The sequence below is a fragment of the Pelodiscus sinensis genome, chromosome 3 (assembly GCF_052426305.1).
Source record: "Pelodiscus sinensis isolate ZL-2025 chromosome 3, ASM5242630v1, whole genome shotgun sequence".
NCBI lineage: Eukaryota > Metazoa > Chordata > Testudines > Trionychidae > Pelodiscus > Pelodiscus sinensis.
This window is the reverse complement of record NC_143054.1, coordinates 45514219-45530135: the sequence shown is the minus strand read 5'-3', so window position 1 is coordinate 45530135 and position 15917 is coordinate 45514219. Positions and strand designations below refer to the sequence as shown.

Sequence of the window (15917 nt, the reverse complement as noted above, 5' to 3'; positions counted from 1 at the left end):
TTCCACCAAGAAAGTTTTTAAAAAATAGCAAAGTGGGGCATTAAGGTTTTTCTGTTGTTTAAATGTTTGTGTGTGTGTGCATGCATGAGAGAAAGAGAGGGAGGGAGGGAGGGAGGATACATCTACACTGAATCCCTAGTTCGGACTAGGGATGCAAATGGAGACGACTGAAGTAGTTAATGAAGGGGGGATTTAAATATCCCGTGCTTCATTAACATGATCTCGCCGGCGCGCTAGTTCGAATCACAGCTGATTCGAACCAGGAAGTGCACGCTGGGACACGTTAGTTCGGACTAAAGTCCTTAGAACGAACTAATGTTACTCCTCAAAAATAAGGAGTAACATTAGTTCAGACTAAGGGCTTTAGTCTGAACTAACTCGTCCCGGCACGCACTTCGTGGTTCGAATCAGCTGTGATTCGAACTAGCGCGCTAGCGAGATCATGTTAATGAAGCGTGGATATTTAAATCCCCCCTTCATTAACTACTTCAGTCGTCTCCATTTGCATCCCTAGTCCGAACTGGGGATGCAGTGCAGACGTAACCAGAGAGATTATTCTGAAAGAATACTTCCAGGAACATTTCATTGTGCTTCTTTCTTTCTCAGAATATTTTGATAGTTTCAGATCCCATGTCAAGATGTTGAGTGGAGAGCCCCTACCAAACAGTTCAGAACTCTCTGGACTCTTTCTCTCCAAAATTCTGTGTGGCAGTAAGAAAGAGGTGTCCTTTGAAAAGAAACAGAGAAATCGAGAGGCCTGCTCAGAACAGGCTTTTAGTGAACAGTACTTCCCTTGGGACATTCTTCTGCTACTCCCACACAGACATCAGAGTTTTAGGAAGTGGTGAGGAAATTCAAGATATAAACTACTTGTGCTGGTCTTTGCATAAATCTCTTGTACTTACCCCCTTCTCAACCTGCCATGTTGGTTTAGCCATGTCTGTCCGAACAAGAGACAACGTGGATGAGGTAATATATTTGATTGCAGAAGCAATTTGCATGTGCAAGTCACATGCCTTACCCCAAATGCCAAGGGTGGAGGCAAGGGGCCAACAGCCAGAGCTGGAAGGGAAGAGGCAGGGCCAGAGCTTCTCCTCTTCTGGTTGCTGCACTCTTCTGACCCAGGCTCCCCCAATCTGCCAGGTAACGTGGGATGGGGAGGAGGCAAGGAGAGCACAGTGTCCTTGGGCTGGGGACAACATGGACATAAGTCACATGGAGGAGGGGGGAAGGTTACATTCCCCCCCCTCCACCCTTAGCTGGTTCCCCTCCCCAATACTGGCCTCTGGTTTTATCTACATTGGCCATTCAGCAACAAAGCTGTTGCTGTTCACCAGTGCTTAAAACCCAAAAGCTTTGCCCCAGCAGATACTAGTGTAAACATTCCACTCCTGCAGACAAAGCGAATGCCACTCATAGAGGGTGAAAGTTTTGTCTGTTAGCAGAAGTACAGACAAACAGTATTTACACTAGCCATGTCGATGAAAGCTGTGCAGTGTAGGCATACCAGCTGTTTTACTGGACCAACTTCCTTTGCTGAGAAATACAAGCTTTCCTGTTACCCAGAGCTGTTCTTTTGGTGTGGGAAAAATTAAGTGCCACAGCTAATAGAAGATGGAACAGATGTTTAGCGTAAGTTATAAAGCTCCGGTCATCTGAAGAAGTGGGCTGTGCCTACTAAAGCTCATGATACCATCTGCATGTTTTGTTAGTCTATAAAGAGCTATTAGGCTATTTATTGTTTTTTAAGTTTATCGCATATTTTAAGGGTCCATTCAAGATGAAGTGATCCATTAACATTCCTGTAGTCATAGGACAAAACATGGTCTTAATGAAGACATGGCTTAATGTGACATGCCTTGTCACAACAATCTGTGACCCATTATCCCCCCTTTTTATCCTAGATCTGCAGGTGTGAACGTTTTTCTTACAAATTGGTGTGTGGCTTTGGGAGGGTCATCTGTGTTTTCAAAGTGGTAGGCTAATAATATTCATTAATCCTTGTAACTCCCCTAATAGTTAAGTCTTCATTTATAGGTAGGGTAAACAGACACAGAAAGGATATGAAACTTGTCCAAGGCCACACAGAAAGTCAGGGTTTTAGCCAGGATTAAGATTTAAGAGTTTTTGGATTCTTCTTATCCTCAATCCACAACACCACATTGCTTTTCTCATGGTAGGTATCATCTCCTTGCAGGCACTTGACTACATCGGTGTAAGTTTACAAATACTATAGTCTGAATGTTGTTCAGCATTGTTGTGCCATGATGTCAGGTGAGGGCATGATTTTGTCATCCTGGTTGATTAGTTTATTCCCTTCTCTTGCACATATCTTAGTATTTAATAATGTCAATATGTGCTACAATATTCTATTTTCACTCTTTTCTTTGAAACATATTTTGGATGTTATGTAGTTTCAATATCATCAAATGAATTGTAAGCAGTAAAAAAAATCAAATGAGTGATTCTGGAAGTCTTATTGTGTAAATTTGAATGAAATACATTTTATAAGGTGGTATTTGTAAATTAATCCTTTTCTCAGGGTTTAATGGATTTTAATTTTATATTCCATTCATTTTGTCCTCTGAGTTATATTAAATCCACATGTACATCATCATTTTTACCCAATCAGTGGTTAGAATCTATTATTAATGTCTCCATAAATTTTTGTCCATTCCTCGTTAGTGGATAAAGAGCCAAATTTTCTTCTCAGAGCCACATAATATTTTTCTGAATTTTGTAATATGTTATTTGTTTGAAGGGGCAACATTGGTATTTATCTCCTTTTTGGAGGAAAAACAAAACAGCAACAAAATTCCAAGAACCATTTTAGAGATCATGTATTGTTGTACATCTGATCCTGGAATAATTAACTTCTGCTGTGACCCTTCCAATATTACCGTTTTTTATTTATTTATTTGTATATTATAACAGCTCCCAGAGGCCCCAATCAGGATTGGGTCAGCATTGTGTTGTATAAACACATATGAAGAGCCTATCCCTGCCCTGAAGATTGTGTGGATATGTAGCCAAAAAGAAGCTATTAGCCAACATGAGTTTTTGTACATCCTTCCAATAAATATAATATTGTTTCTGGAAAAATCCAGTGATCAGTAGTTGAGTATATAGAATATATTGGGTTAATAAAGTACAACCATTTAGAACTTGTGGACAGGGCTAATCTCATCTACATTCATTTAAAACCATGTCTGGTTATGGAACTCTTACAGCCCAGACCTAATATGCTTTTGGAATACTGATACAGTTTGTCAGAGCAATAGTTTGGAGAGAAGATTTATATTATTCAACATGAGTAAAGGTGGTGAAAACAGGCCTTGAAAATCTAGTTAGCTTTATATTGTTGCTTTCTATAATATTGTGTCATTCTGTTCTCCTGTACTTGATACCAAAAGTTAGAAAATTGATCGCTAGTCAAAGCTCATAGTGTGCCATTATTAAATTCATAATGATAATAATTCTTTTAAATGGAATGTATATTAGCTAAAGCTAAACTAGAGTTTAAGTGTAATGTAAACTGTAGAACAATTAAATTTCTAAAGTTTGTTGACCTAGTCTCTGTGATCGTGCTGATGTTACATTGGTGTAATTGCACTGATTATTATGGAATTGTTCCTGAGTTAAGTAAGTGAAGAGGAAATCAGAATCATGCTCATAGTGTGGATCAGAATGAAATACTCTGATTCCGGTTTAAAGAAATCTGGATTTGTTTATTTTATCATTTCATTCTAGGCCTCTCATCATTATTTTTTGTATTATGGGGACATAATAAATTGTTTGTTTGAAGAGGCAAAAGTTGTATTTGCTAAGGAAATGCTAAGGAAAGAGCTTATAGTCTTAGAATCATTAGGTCTTCATTAATAATAATTTAGTAATTTACATCAGTGTGTTGGTTTGGAAGATGTTTTGCCTTTGCACGTCAGTTATGTCTGGGACGTCTCTCTACTTAGTTCCATTACAGCATATTATGTTAAATATATTGGACAAAATAATGAAGTCAGTGAGCCAAATTGGCAGTGGAGCTACTCTGAATTTATACTGGTGTAACTGAGAACAGGATTTGATCTACTAACGCTGTGCAACATGCTTAGAATCATAGAATCATAAAATCCTAGGTCAGGAAGAGACCTCGAGAGGTCATCGAGTCCAACACCCTGTCCAAAGCAGGACCAATACCAACTAAATCATCCCAGTCAGAGCTTTGTCAAGCTGAGACTTAAAAACTTCTAGGGATGGAGATTGCACCACCTCCCTAGGTAACCCATTTCAGTACTTCACCATCCTCTTAGTGAAATAGTTTTTCCTAATATCCAACCTAGACCTTCCTCACTGTAACTTGAGACCATTGCTCCTTGTTCTGCCATCCATCACTACTGAGAATAGCCTCTCTCCATCCTCTTTGGAACCTCCCTTTAGGAATTTGAAGGAATCCCTTCACTCTTCTCTTCTGCAGACTAAACGAACCCAAATCCCTCATTCTCTCCTCATGGGTCATGTACTCCAGCCCCCTACTGATTTTTGTTGCCCTGCACTGGACCTTGTCCAATGCATCCACATCCTTTTTGTAGTGGGGGGGACCCAGAACTGGACACAATACTCCACATGTGACCTCACCAGTGCTGAATAAAGGGGAAAAATCACTTATCTAGATCTGCTGGCAATGCTCCTCCTAATGCAACCTAATATTCCATTCACCTTGTTGGCTACAAGTGCATACTGATGACTCATATCCAGCTTCTCATCCATTGTAATCCCCTGGTCCTTTTCTGCCAAACTTCTACTTAGCCAGTTGGTCCCTAGCCTGTAACAATGCTTGGGATTCTTCCGTCCCAAGTTCAGGACCTTGCACTTGTCCTTATTGAACCTCATCAGATTTCCTTTGGCGCAATTCTCTAAGCTGTCTAGGTCATTCTGGATGCTATCCCTGCCCTCCAACGTATCTACCTCTCCCCCTAGCTTAGTGTCATCTGCAAACTTGATAAGGATGCAATCCATCCCCTCATCCAGGTCATTAATAAAGATGTTGAACAAAACTGGCCCCAGAACTGATGCTTGGGGCATTCTACTTGAAACCGACTGCCAACCTGACATCAGGCCATTGATCACTACCCGTTGGGCTCGATGATCTAGCCAGCTTTCTGTCTATCTTACAGTCCATTTATCCAATCCATACTTCCTTAACTTGCTGGCAAGAAAATTGTGGGAGACTGTATCAAAAGCTTTACTAAAGTAAAGATATAACACATCCACTAACTTCCTCATGTTGACAGAGCCAGTTACCTCATCATAGAATCTATTCAGATTGGTCAGGCAACATTAAGGCATAAGCTAACTAAGGGTATGTCTACACTACCCCGCTAGTTCGAAGTAGCGGGGGTAATGTAGTCATCCGCAGTTGCAAATGAAGCCCGGGATTTGAATTTCCCGGGCTTCATTTGCATGAAGCCGGCCGGCACCATTTTTAAATGCCGGCTAGTTTGGACCTCGTGCTGCGCGGATACACGTGGCACGGACTAGCTAGTTCGGATTAGGCTTCTAATCTGAACTAGCTGTACAGCTAGGCTTCTAAGAACTGGCGCCACAAAATGGACCAGTACAATTTGGCATCTTAGATAAGAAAGAGGATACGGGCTCCCAGGGGTATATAGATGGGTCCAGCAGTACATTTTCTCTGAGTGTCAATCTACCATCTATCTGCTGGTCGGGTTAGGTGTTTGATCTCCTGAGGTTCCAGAGGGGACGCCCACCTCATATTCGTCTTTCCTAGGAATTGAGAGACCGGCCCTGGCCTGACACGCTGGAGTCGAGAGGCACAGAAAGGGGTGAAAATTGTACCTGGATGTGGTCCTTTGTTTAAGTATATATATATATACATAGTGTTAGAGCTCTTTAAAGATTAAGCTGTCACTTGGTACCATTATTTCTATTTTCTATCTTTACCTTTTTCCTGTAATCATTTTTAAGACCTATATATATATATATATATTTGCTAGCATTTAAGAAATAGAGCAATAGCCATTGTAACCATATGATTTATAAGCTTCTTTAATAAACCTGTAACTGTTTAAGCTTTAACCTGACTCCTTCAGTTGCTGTAATAGAACCAAGCACAATTTAAAAGAACTTCAGCCGGTCATAAAGGGACAGACATAGGGAGAGCTTGGGCGTTTGGATCTGTGTCACTCCCAGGTGACAGATCCGTTGGGGCACTTTTCAGCCTTCCCCAGGCTGCCCGCTGCGAAGGAACCCCTGTGTTCTAGCAGCTAAAATCTAAGGTGTAATAAGCTCTTCCTATATAACGGGGCGTCTGTTGGCCTGCTGGCCACCCTCTGCGACGGGACCCCGGTCCTAGCAGTAAAGACACGGACGTTAAACCTTTTCTCGGAAACATACACACACACACTGCCCTGACCGTCGGCTGACAGAATTGGCGCCAGTTCTTAGAAGCCTAATCCGAACTAGCTAGTCCGTGCCATGTGTAGCCGCGCGGTACGGGGTCCAAACTAGCCGGCATTTAAAAATGGTGCCGGCCGGCTTCATGCAAATGAAGCCCGGGAAATTCAAATCCCGGGCTTCATTTGCAACTGCAGATGACTACATTACCCCTGCTAGTTCGAACTAGCGGGGTAGTGTAGACATTCCCTAAGCTACAATATAGGGCCTTGCAATTTGAGGTGCCTCTAAAAAAGAAAAAAATGACTCCATTTCAAATTTTATCAATTTTATCAACATTTAAGGCAATATGGAGAAAAGATGATTTCTCTCTACATAGACACATTTTTGTTCAAATATGACAAATATACAGAGCTGGCCATACGAATACCCTTATTCTTCACCAAGTGTTCATATTGACAAGTGGGAGGCAAGGGCTGAGGAGAAAATGATAATTACGCTTGTACAATTAGTATTTTCTACGAGTAAGTCTGCTATCAGTCTTCTAAAGTAGAATTTTGTTGTACAACTGCTACTGGTAAAATTTGCACTATGCCTTCATAACTTATATAAATCAATACATAATCTCACTACTGATAAAACCTGGAAGAATGTGAGGTCAGAGACAACAATGTCATGAAGCAGTCCTGCCAAGCTTATATGGGACTCGTTTAGGATGATATCGTGAATAGCCTCTCCTTTGGCTGGTAATAATCTTTTGTTTACAGGCCAGAAAGCTCAGTCTTATAGCATTTTCATTCCTGTTCTTTTTAACTGTTAGTGTGTCTTTCTTTTCTTGATTTGTACATATACATAACTATGTATTTTAGTGTGCATGCCATTTTCTGCTTTATGTGCTATCCATGTTTTACATGACTAAATTTTAAGTGATTATCTTATGGGCATGGGTCAAGTGGATCTTGAGGTGGATACATTTCTGCTGGCTTACTTCCATCAGTTTCTTCAACCTTTATTGTATTTTTATTATATGGCAAACTAAAATTCCAATAATTCATTGTTTTATAGCAAAAACTATATTAGAACAAACATTTGTAAATACATTTTATTATATAGACTGGATACATTTTGTATTTCCCTCGCAGAATTAATCATTTTTTTCATTTAATCATATGAAAAGGATGACTTTCCTTATTCATTGTGTAAAAAAGTATATATTCCGTTTTGTATTCCTATGAGAACGTAGACAAAATAGCACTAACTTTCACATAAATATCCTGTTTCAGTAACTCAGGTTTTCAGTGCATATATACAAATTTTAATATTTATAGTATGCAATTAATTTTTTCTGGTTTCAATAAAAGCTTTCTGCTACTAATTATAGCAATATTTGGCAATTCATGAGAACTTCTATAAAAACAAAACAAATCAATGTATTGGAAATTATGCAGATAAAGAACATTTAAACCACAAGGACGTTTATCAAGTCATCATCCAGGATATGGTTCAGTTGTCATTATCCAAGATACGATTCAATGTAGAAATGATTTTGTGGCTTTATAAAAAATCTAATTGTGTTATAGTTTGATTATTATTGTATTTTTACAACTTCACCTTTTGTATATATGTATATATAACACTTTTATGTTTATATATTCAATGTCTTTTCTGCAAAAGTAATACTTTTTTATGCTATGGAGCCTCTTACACTTGTCATAGTTTAGAACCTCAGAGCAGAACGAGGCAGACTACACATGTGGATGGATTTGAATGTTCTTTCATAATAACTCTTTGGGCTAACTACTAGGGTTGTTAGATATCATATAATTGAATAATCATGTAACTTAGTGATTACACAACTATTCAATAGTCCCCAGTGGCAGGGCCAACAGCCAGTGTGCTTTCAGCCCCACTCCCAGAGAGCCCCCTGCCATTCTGCACTGCTGCCTCTAATACAGAGGCAGCAGCACGGGATGGAAGCATCTCCAGTCTGCGGGGGTCCAAGCTGCTCGCAGACAAAAACTGTTGCTGGGGTGGGGTTTGAGGGGGAGGCTGCTGCAAATCAGCCTCGGTCCGCAGCATCCTGGACTGACCATAGACAGAGGCTGATCTGTGGCAGCAGTCCCTGTCTGTGGAGGGGAGGAGGGGGGTGTCCAAGTTCCTTACGGACAGAGGCTTCTCTGCCTTCCATGGAGCAGCCTCTGTCTGCAGAGTGCCTGCTTCGCGGAAGCCTCCCCGTCTCCCGCCCACATGCTGCTGCCTCTGATAGAGTCAGTAGTGGAGGGGGGGAAGGTGGCACTGCAGAGCTGGTGCTGGGGGGAAACTAGCTTTTAAGTTGGCTGTCCCCCAGCACCAGCTCCTGCTTGCCCCCCTTGCTGCATCTGTAGGAGGCAGTGGGGGGCAGGAGGGAGGACGGGCAGTTCCATGGAGTCAGCATGCATAGACAGCCAAAAGCTTGCTCCCTGTACATATCGGCTCCAGCCTGCTTGCCTCACCCTCCGTGCTGCTGCCTTTCTATCAGAGGCAGCAGCGCAGAGGTGAGGGAGCAGGTGGATCCGGTGCTCATGGGGAGCCTGTTTAAAGCCAGCTCCTCACGGGCACTGAGTCCCAATCTCCACCCCTCCTTGCTGCCTCTGATACAGAGGCAACAAAGGGGAGGGAGTGCGTGTATTTGATAAGTGTATTTGATAACTGAGAAGTCCCTTAGAATTTGATCACTACAAGGTAGACAGAAATGTGAGATTTGCTGTGCTGGATTGGATCATATATCCATCACTTGCGGTGTCCTAGCTCTGACAATAGTCAGTAGTTGATGCTCAGTTGAAAGGTGAAATGAACCTAGATAATTGCACAATATTTCTCTCTGGCAAATATTTTAAGTCCTGAAGCATGAGGTTACATCCACCCTCTTTTTAGGAAGCATAACTACAAAGGGTAGAATTGTAAAAGAAAGTATTTTACATGAAATTGCAACTTTTGTTACCACCCAAAGTGCTGTCCATGTAAACATGTCATGATAGATCTAAAAACCAGCTGGTTTATTTGAAACTGTGATCATGCCAAAGTTGGTCTATATATAGCGTAATAGGAAATCTTATGAGTATTTCCTTCTCTGCCTTGTCAGGATTTCACTCCCCCATCCACCCTCGGTGGGGCAAAGGTGGGGACATGACCCTGCCCACCTGCACATTTGGAAGTACTGGCAGGAAAGTACAGAGGGAGGCACTGAATCCTCTGTATTGGCCAGAGTATTAGCTTGCAAGTTTCCAGGTTGTATCGTATTTCCTGGCCCTGTTTCTGACTCAAATCTAAAGAGAAATGTTAAGATTTAAAAAAAGGAACATGTTTATAACATATCTTGGAATGGCTGTTTTATATATTTAAAAGTCCTTGTTTTTCCCTTAGGGAATTCCTGGAATCCCGGGAAGTCAGGGAACAAAAGGACAAAAGGTAATAGTTTATGATAAAATCTGTGTGAATATAGCTTTTTTTTTTTTTTTTTTGCCTGAAAAATAATTTGAGGGGATATTTTCAAAAGTGTTGTAAAGGGATTTGGGAGTTCAAATTCCACTGAAAAGCAGGGTGGGGGAACAGGGGAAAGCCTCAAGCCCAGGCTGTGGCCTGAGTTAGCATGTCAATACTGCAAGTTTATAGCCTGCGGGGCAAGCCCCATAAACTCAAGTCAGCTGATAGAGGCCAGCCTAGGGTATTTTATTGCCACATAGACATACCCTCAGAGACAAAAAGGAGTGGAAGTTATGCTGGGTGTTACGAGTTTCAGGGCCTCTTTATGTCTCCAGGATACTACCCTGACCTGGGTCTTAGAGATCTTTTTAGACTCCAAACAGCATGGTTGCTCTGAAGTAGGAGCCTTATAAAGTGGAATAAGCTGCCCCTGATCTGATCTTACCTGACTCCTAAGGGTAAAGGAGAGAGCCTATCTGTCTCCTAAATCAATATGAAAAAAAGGAATTCTGCTTGCCAAGGTTGGTTTAAAGGCCTTCCTAAAGGGGATAATTTTTTTCTTTAGTTTGGTTTTGGCCATCCGTCTTGGAATCCTGTTCAGTGACTCATGCTTCTAAATCTCTGCAAATCTTTTGGTCTATTTTTTGTATTCTGCAATTAGAATAATTAGAATGGTATGTAAAAGGCTAACATAATTAATTGGATCTCCTAATGCTTTCAAATGAATCCCGGTAAAACACATCTGTAGAATTAGGGGTTTGTAATCAAATTAGCTTTCTACAACAGTATTATATTAATATGAAATGTTTGCAATTGTAGGGTGAAATCGGACCTCCAGGACAACCAGGAACAAAAGGATTTCCAGGGGCGACTGTACGTGTGTACTACTATATTCATTTATCTATATCTGGTCACTTGTGGGTGTGAATAAAGGCTTAGGGCAAAAACTGATGACGGTTTTTATGCTTGAGATAGAATTAAACAAATATGATGAACATGTGCTGTGTATTTTTTGTGATTTACTCATCCATTTGCCTCGCTCTGTGTTTTTGTGTGAATATTGGATCTAGTATGTTCCCTACATTTAAAGCTGCTTGAATTTGTACTTTTACAAAGCTAGAAAACTTGTTTGCATGATTAGATTGAATGCACGTTCTCCACATAAATATGTCTATTCTACCATTGAGGCCAAGTCTTGTACTTACTGGAATCTGGCTGTGCAGAGCGTGTGTTCAGAATCAGAGCCTAGGTTTACTTGGATAACCAATATCAGGTCACACAAATAATCCTTAGACTACCGTTTTTGCTTATGTTTTTCTTTGAGTACTCTTGAAGTCCAAATAGATTACCAAATTATGGGAATGGTCAGCATTTGTGTATTTGGCAAATTATATTAAACTATCTCTGCTGTCCAGATTTCCAGAACAATATTACACCCCTTTGTCTTTCAAAGCTGGTGATTTCCTGACTGTCACAGTAGTACAATACTTGTTCTGGAAATTGATATACAGATGCACAGATTATACAGCCAAAAGAGACCACTGACAATTTTGTTAGTCTAGTCTGACATTCTGTGTAACACAGGCCATAGGACTTGCATGAATTAATTTCTGCTTTAAGGAATTAATATCTGTGACTGAATTTCAGCTCTCCTCCTCCCCCCACGCCACAAATCCATTTTTCATTGTAAAGATTCCCAATGGTGTGAAATCTAAACACAACCCTCAGTAAGTTTTACCAGTGGTTCATTATCCACACTTAAAATTTTGCACCTTATTTCTAGTCTGAATTTGTCTAGCTTTCCTTTCCAGCCATTGGATCTAGTTATGTCTTTGTCTGCTAGATTGAAGAGATTTTTATTTAACAGTTCTCTGTCTCCATGTAAGTATTTATAGATTGCAAAAGTCACCCCTTAATCTTCTCTTAAGAGAGTTATGATTAATGTTTAATGTTGTAGAGATGTATCTGAGAATTGTATCTGAGGGTATGTCTACACTACAGAGTTAGTTCGAACTAACGGACGTTAGTTCAAACTAACTTTAATAGGCGCTACACTAGCGCTCTGCTAGTTCGAACTTAATTCGAACTAGCGGAGCGCTTAGTTCGAACTAGGTAAACTTCATTTTACGAGGATTAAGCCTAGTTCGAACTAGCTAGTTTGAATTAAGGGCTGTGTAGACCCTTAATTCGAACTAGTGGGAGGCTAAGGCTTCCCAGGTTTCCCTGGTGGCCACTCTGGCCAACACCATGGAAACTCTATGCCCCCCTCCCGGCCCCGGACTCCTTAAAGGTGCATGGGCTAGCTACGGTGCCCGTGCCAGATGCAAGCCTGCCAGCACCCAGCCAGCAGAGCCTGCACCTGGCACGGATTGAGCCAGCCACCCGATGCCCCCAAGCCCTCCCCCTCTTCCCGGGACCAGGCTGGCGGCTTCCGGGAGCTTGCCCGGGACCGCAAGAGGCGGGCACCCGCCTGGGCTAGTGCGGACATCGTGGACCTCGTCCACGATCTCCGCACTAGGCACAGGAAGGTGGCCGTCTAGGGCAGGAAAGCTGCCAGTCTGGCCACCCAGGAGCAGGAGTGCATGAAAATCAAGGTGGTTCACTGAGACCCCCGACCCTGAGCCCTGAGCTTACAATGGCCGTCCTGGGTCAGACCAAAGGTCCATCTAGCCCAGTAGCCTGTCTGCCAACAGCGGCCAACCCTAGGGACCCTGGAGGGGATGGACCGAAGACAGTGACCAAGCCATTTGTCTCGTGCCATCCCTCTCCAGCCTTCCACAAACTTTGGGCAGGGACACCACTCCTACTCCCTGGCTAATACCACTCTATGGACCCAACCTCCATGACTTGATCTCACTTCCCTTTCAACTCTGTTCTAGTTCTAGCCTTCACAGCCTCCTGCAGCAAGGAGTTCCACAGGTTGAAATCCCGGGCTTCATTTGCAACTCCGTCATGACTACATTGTTCCACGAGGCGTACAGATAGTTCGGAATAGCTTGCTAGTTCGAACTATCTAGCCCATGCCGCGTGTAGCCGCGCGGCACGGGGTTCGAACAAGCCGGCATTTAAAAATGGCGCCAGCCGGCTTATGCAAATAAAGCCCGGGAAATTCAAATCCCAGGCTTCATTTGCATGTTCGGTATGCATACATTACCCCGCTAGTTCGAACTAGCGGGGTAGTGTAGACATACCCTCTCTGATTCTGGGAGAATCTCTCTCCCACATATCAGATTCTTACAGCAAGTGCCAGGTTTAATTGAAAATAACAGTCTTGAGGAATTTTTATAATAGAATATTTTAGGCAACCTAAGTGTAGCAGCCATTACCTTATCCCCTAGAAGTACATTATGAGTTCCTTGGTGCAGGCACTTGGCTTTATTTTCTATGACAGGCAGTGTGGCCTGTTTGAGAGCACAATCGGCTAGGTTCCAGAAGACCTGCATTCTGTTTTTAACTCTGCCATTGGCCTGCTGTGGGACACTGAGCATGGCATTTCCCCACTCTGTGCCTCAGTTTCTGTCTCTGAAATGGGGATAATGGTCCTTTGTTAAATGTGTATGGCTGAAAAGTGCTATATTAGACATAGGTATTTATATCAACTTAGTGCCATGTGCAGTCTAATAATACATTAGAAAAACATCATCTATCTATGACTTCCTATGCCATGTTGTCTGAGAACCTCATAATTGGAAAGAACCCAGAGATGGGAGTCACAAGGGGAACTTAGGTGCTGTGATGCTGAGCATTACAATATTTAAGCCAGTGGGAACCCGAGGGGCCAGGAGCCTGCAGTGCTGGCAGCCCATGACAATGGCATTGGCAGCTTACAGGGCCAGCAGGCACTAGCGGCCCATGGGGTTGCTGGCAGGTTAAAAAATACTGGTATTTAACCATGAAACCAATTAAATCGTAATTAATATTTTAAACCCTTTTTACGTCCCTACCTGTCACTTAATGGAACTCACAGCCCAGGTTAGACACCCGGGCTTCCCATAATATTAATGGAGAGAATTAGGTGCTTAAGAATGTGATTCACAACTGCAAACATGGTAAGTGGGAAGCTTTGCAAGCTTAGGCCTGTCTTCCTCTCACAGTGAATTATATGCTTGGGCAGAGCAAGATGCTTCCCTCCATTTAGAATTCATAGCCATGAACCTTCTGTCAGAGTTAATTGCCTAATCAGAACAGTCTTTTAAGAAAAAATCAGTAAGGAGTGCCCACCATTAGCCCCGTGGCTAGTACACCCACCCAGCATGTGGGAGAAACCAAAGGTCAAACCCTTGCTGTGCTTATTTGGAGTAAGCATGTGAAACCAGGTCTCCTCATCCCTGCTGAATGGCCTGATTACTAGGCTACTGGACACTATGGGGAGTTGCTCTCAATTTCTCTGATTGGAATTGTTCCACTGTGTAGAAATAATATTCATTGGCAGCCTGGAATCTACATCTTCTCTATAGTTTTCCTAATTACCGAGTTGTAGAGTTATTCTCTGGCACAATTCTTAGTTATTTATGAAATTGCTCCAGGAGAGAGTCTTGCCCCAGAATACCTTGTAGCTCAGTAATGAATAAACACTTCTGAAATAGATACAGATGCAAGTTCACATCTCTGTACTGCGGAAGGGGAAGTTGAACTCTAGTATTCTACAATGCTGGGTTGAGTGCTCTAACCACTAGGCCAAAGATTTTTGGGAGAGAGTATATCAGGTTCAGCAATGGCAACATCTATCTTCTGGGGCCCAAAGGTAAGATAGGCAAGAGAATATACCTAGTTTAAAAATTCTGGTAAGACTCAGTGTGAATCAGGCACCAATCTGCTGGGCGGCATCACCATTTAGGCAGATATGCCCTTGACAAGGCACCAAAATTTAGGCACCTCAACATTTTAACGGTGGAAGCTAAGACATCAACTCACTTTAGTTAACTTCAGGGTTAGGTGGCAATTGAGCAGTTTTGTGAACACCAGGGCTACGTCTAGACTGGTACGATTTTCTGCAAATGCTTTTAACGGAAAAGTTTTTCCGTTAAAAGCATTTGCGGAAAAGAGCGTCTAGATTGGCACGGACGCTATTCCGCAAAAGCACTTTTTGCGGAAAAGCGTCCGTGCCAATCTAGATGCAGTTTTGTGCAAGAAAGCCCCGATCGTCATTTTTGCGACGGCATCACCATTTAGGCAGATATGCCCTTGTCCAAAAGCATTTGCGCAAGAGGGCTTTTAACCAAACGGGAGCAGCATAGTATTTCCGCAAGAACACTGACAATCTTACACGAGATCGTCAGTGTTCTTGCGGAAATTCAAGCAGCCAGTGTAGACAGCTGGCAAGTTTTTCCTCAAAAGCATTTGCTTTTGTGAAAAAATTTGCCAGTCTAGACGCAGCCCAGCAGTTCCTAAATATGGGATGTAGACTCTTAAATAATGTAGGTGTGTCTGAAAAATATGTCTACTCTTTTTATCCTCACAACACCCCTGAGAGGTATGAAAATACTGTTATCCTAATGGATATATAGAGAAGAGGGGATAATAGACTTGCACAAGGTCACACAGAAACTCTGACATAAGAAAAACTTGAACCTCCATCTCCTATGTCCAGGTTAGCAGCCTAACGCTTAGGGAAACCTTTTGACCTCTGTTTTACCCATATAAAATGCATATAGACAAGATGCTTTTTTGAGAACAATTTACATCTTTTGTATGTGAACTCTTAATGGTATTTCCTTACATTTTATTGCATGTAACCCATTTAGCTGAGATCTTTAAAATTATATAGTAATCTTATTAGCGACTCCTACAAATGATTTCTCTTTCCAGAGTGTATGGAAATAATTTTTAACAGATGGTAACTTTCACTAATGGAAATCTGAGTTTACCACTGGAAATAAAAATGTTACTTTTTTAGTTTTTAGTGGGAACAAGCCTAGGTACTTTGGAGAATTCTCTTTGAATTAAAGCTTTAATTTGTTTTATAGATTTCGTTTATTTACCTTATTTTATGAGACTCTGGAAATTGAGATCAGATTGTCTTGCTAAATATAAATTCCCAGATA

The 15917-nt window shown here is 41.7% G+C and overlaps 1 protein-coding gene across 1 annotated transcript in view; it reads left to right on the top strand.

The window, feature by feature from the left end:
• Positions 1-15917, top strand: part of COL21A1 (collagen type XXI alpha 1 chain) — a 188020-nt gene that overhangs the window by 139518 nt on the left and 32585 nt on the right. Inside the window, exons 18-19 of the mRNA XM_075923637.2 lie at positions 9814-9858; positions 10693-10746. Coding sequence (XP_075779752.2) covers positions 9814-9858; positions 10693-10746 — 99 coding nt within the window. The remainder of the gene's footprint in view (positions 1-9813; positions 9859-10692; positions 10747-15917) is intronic.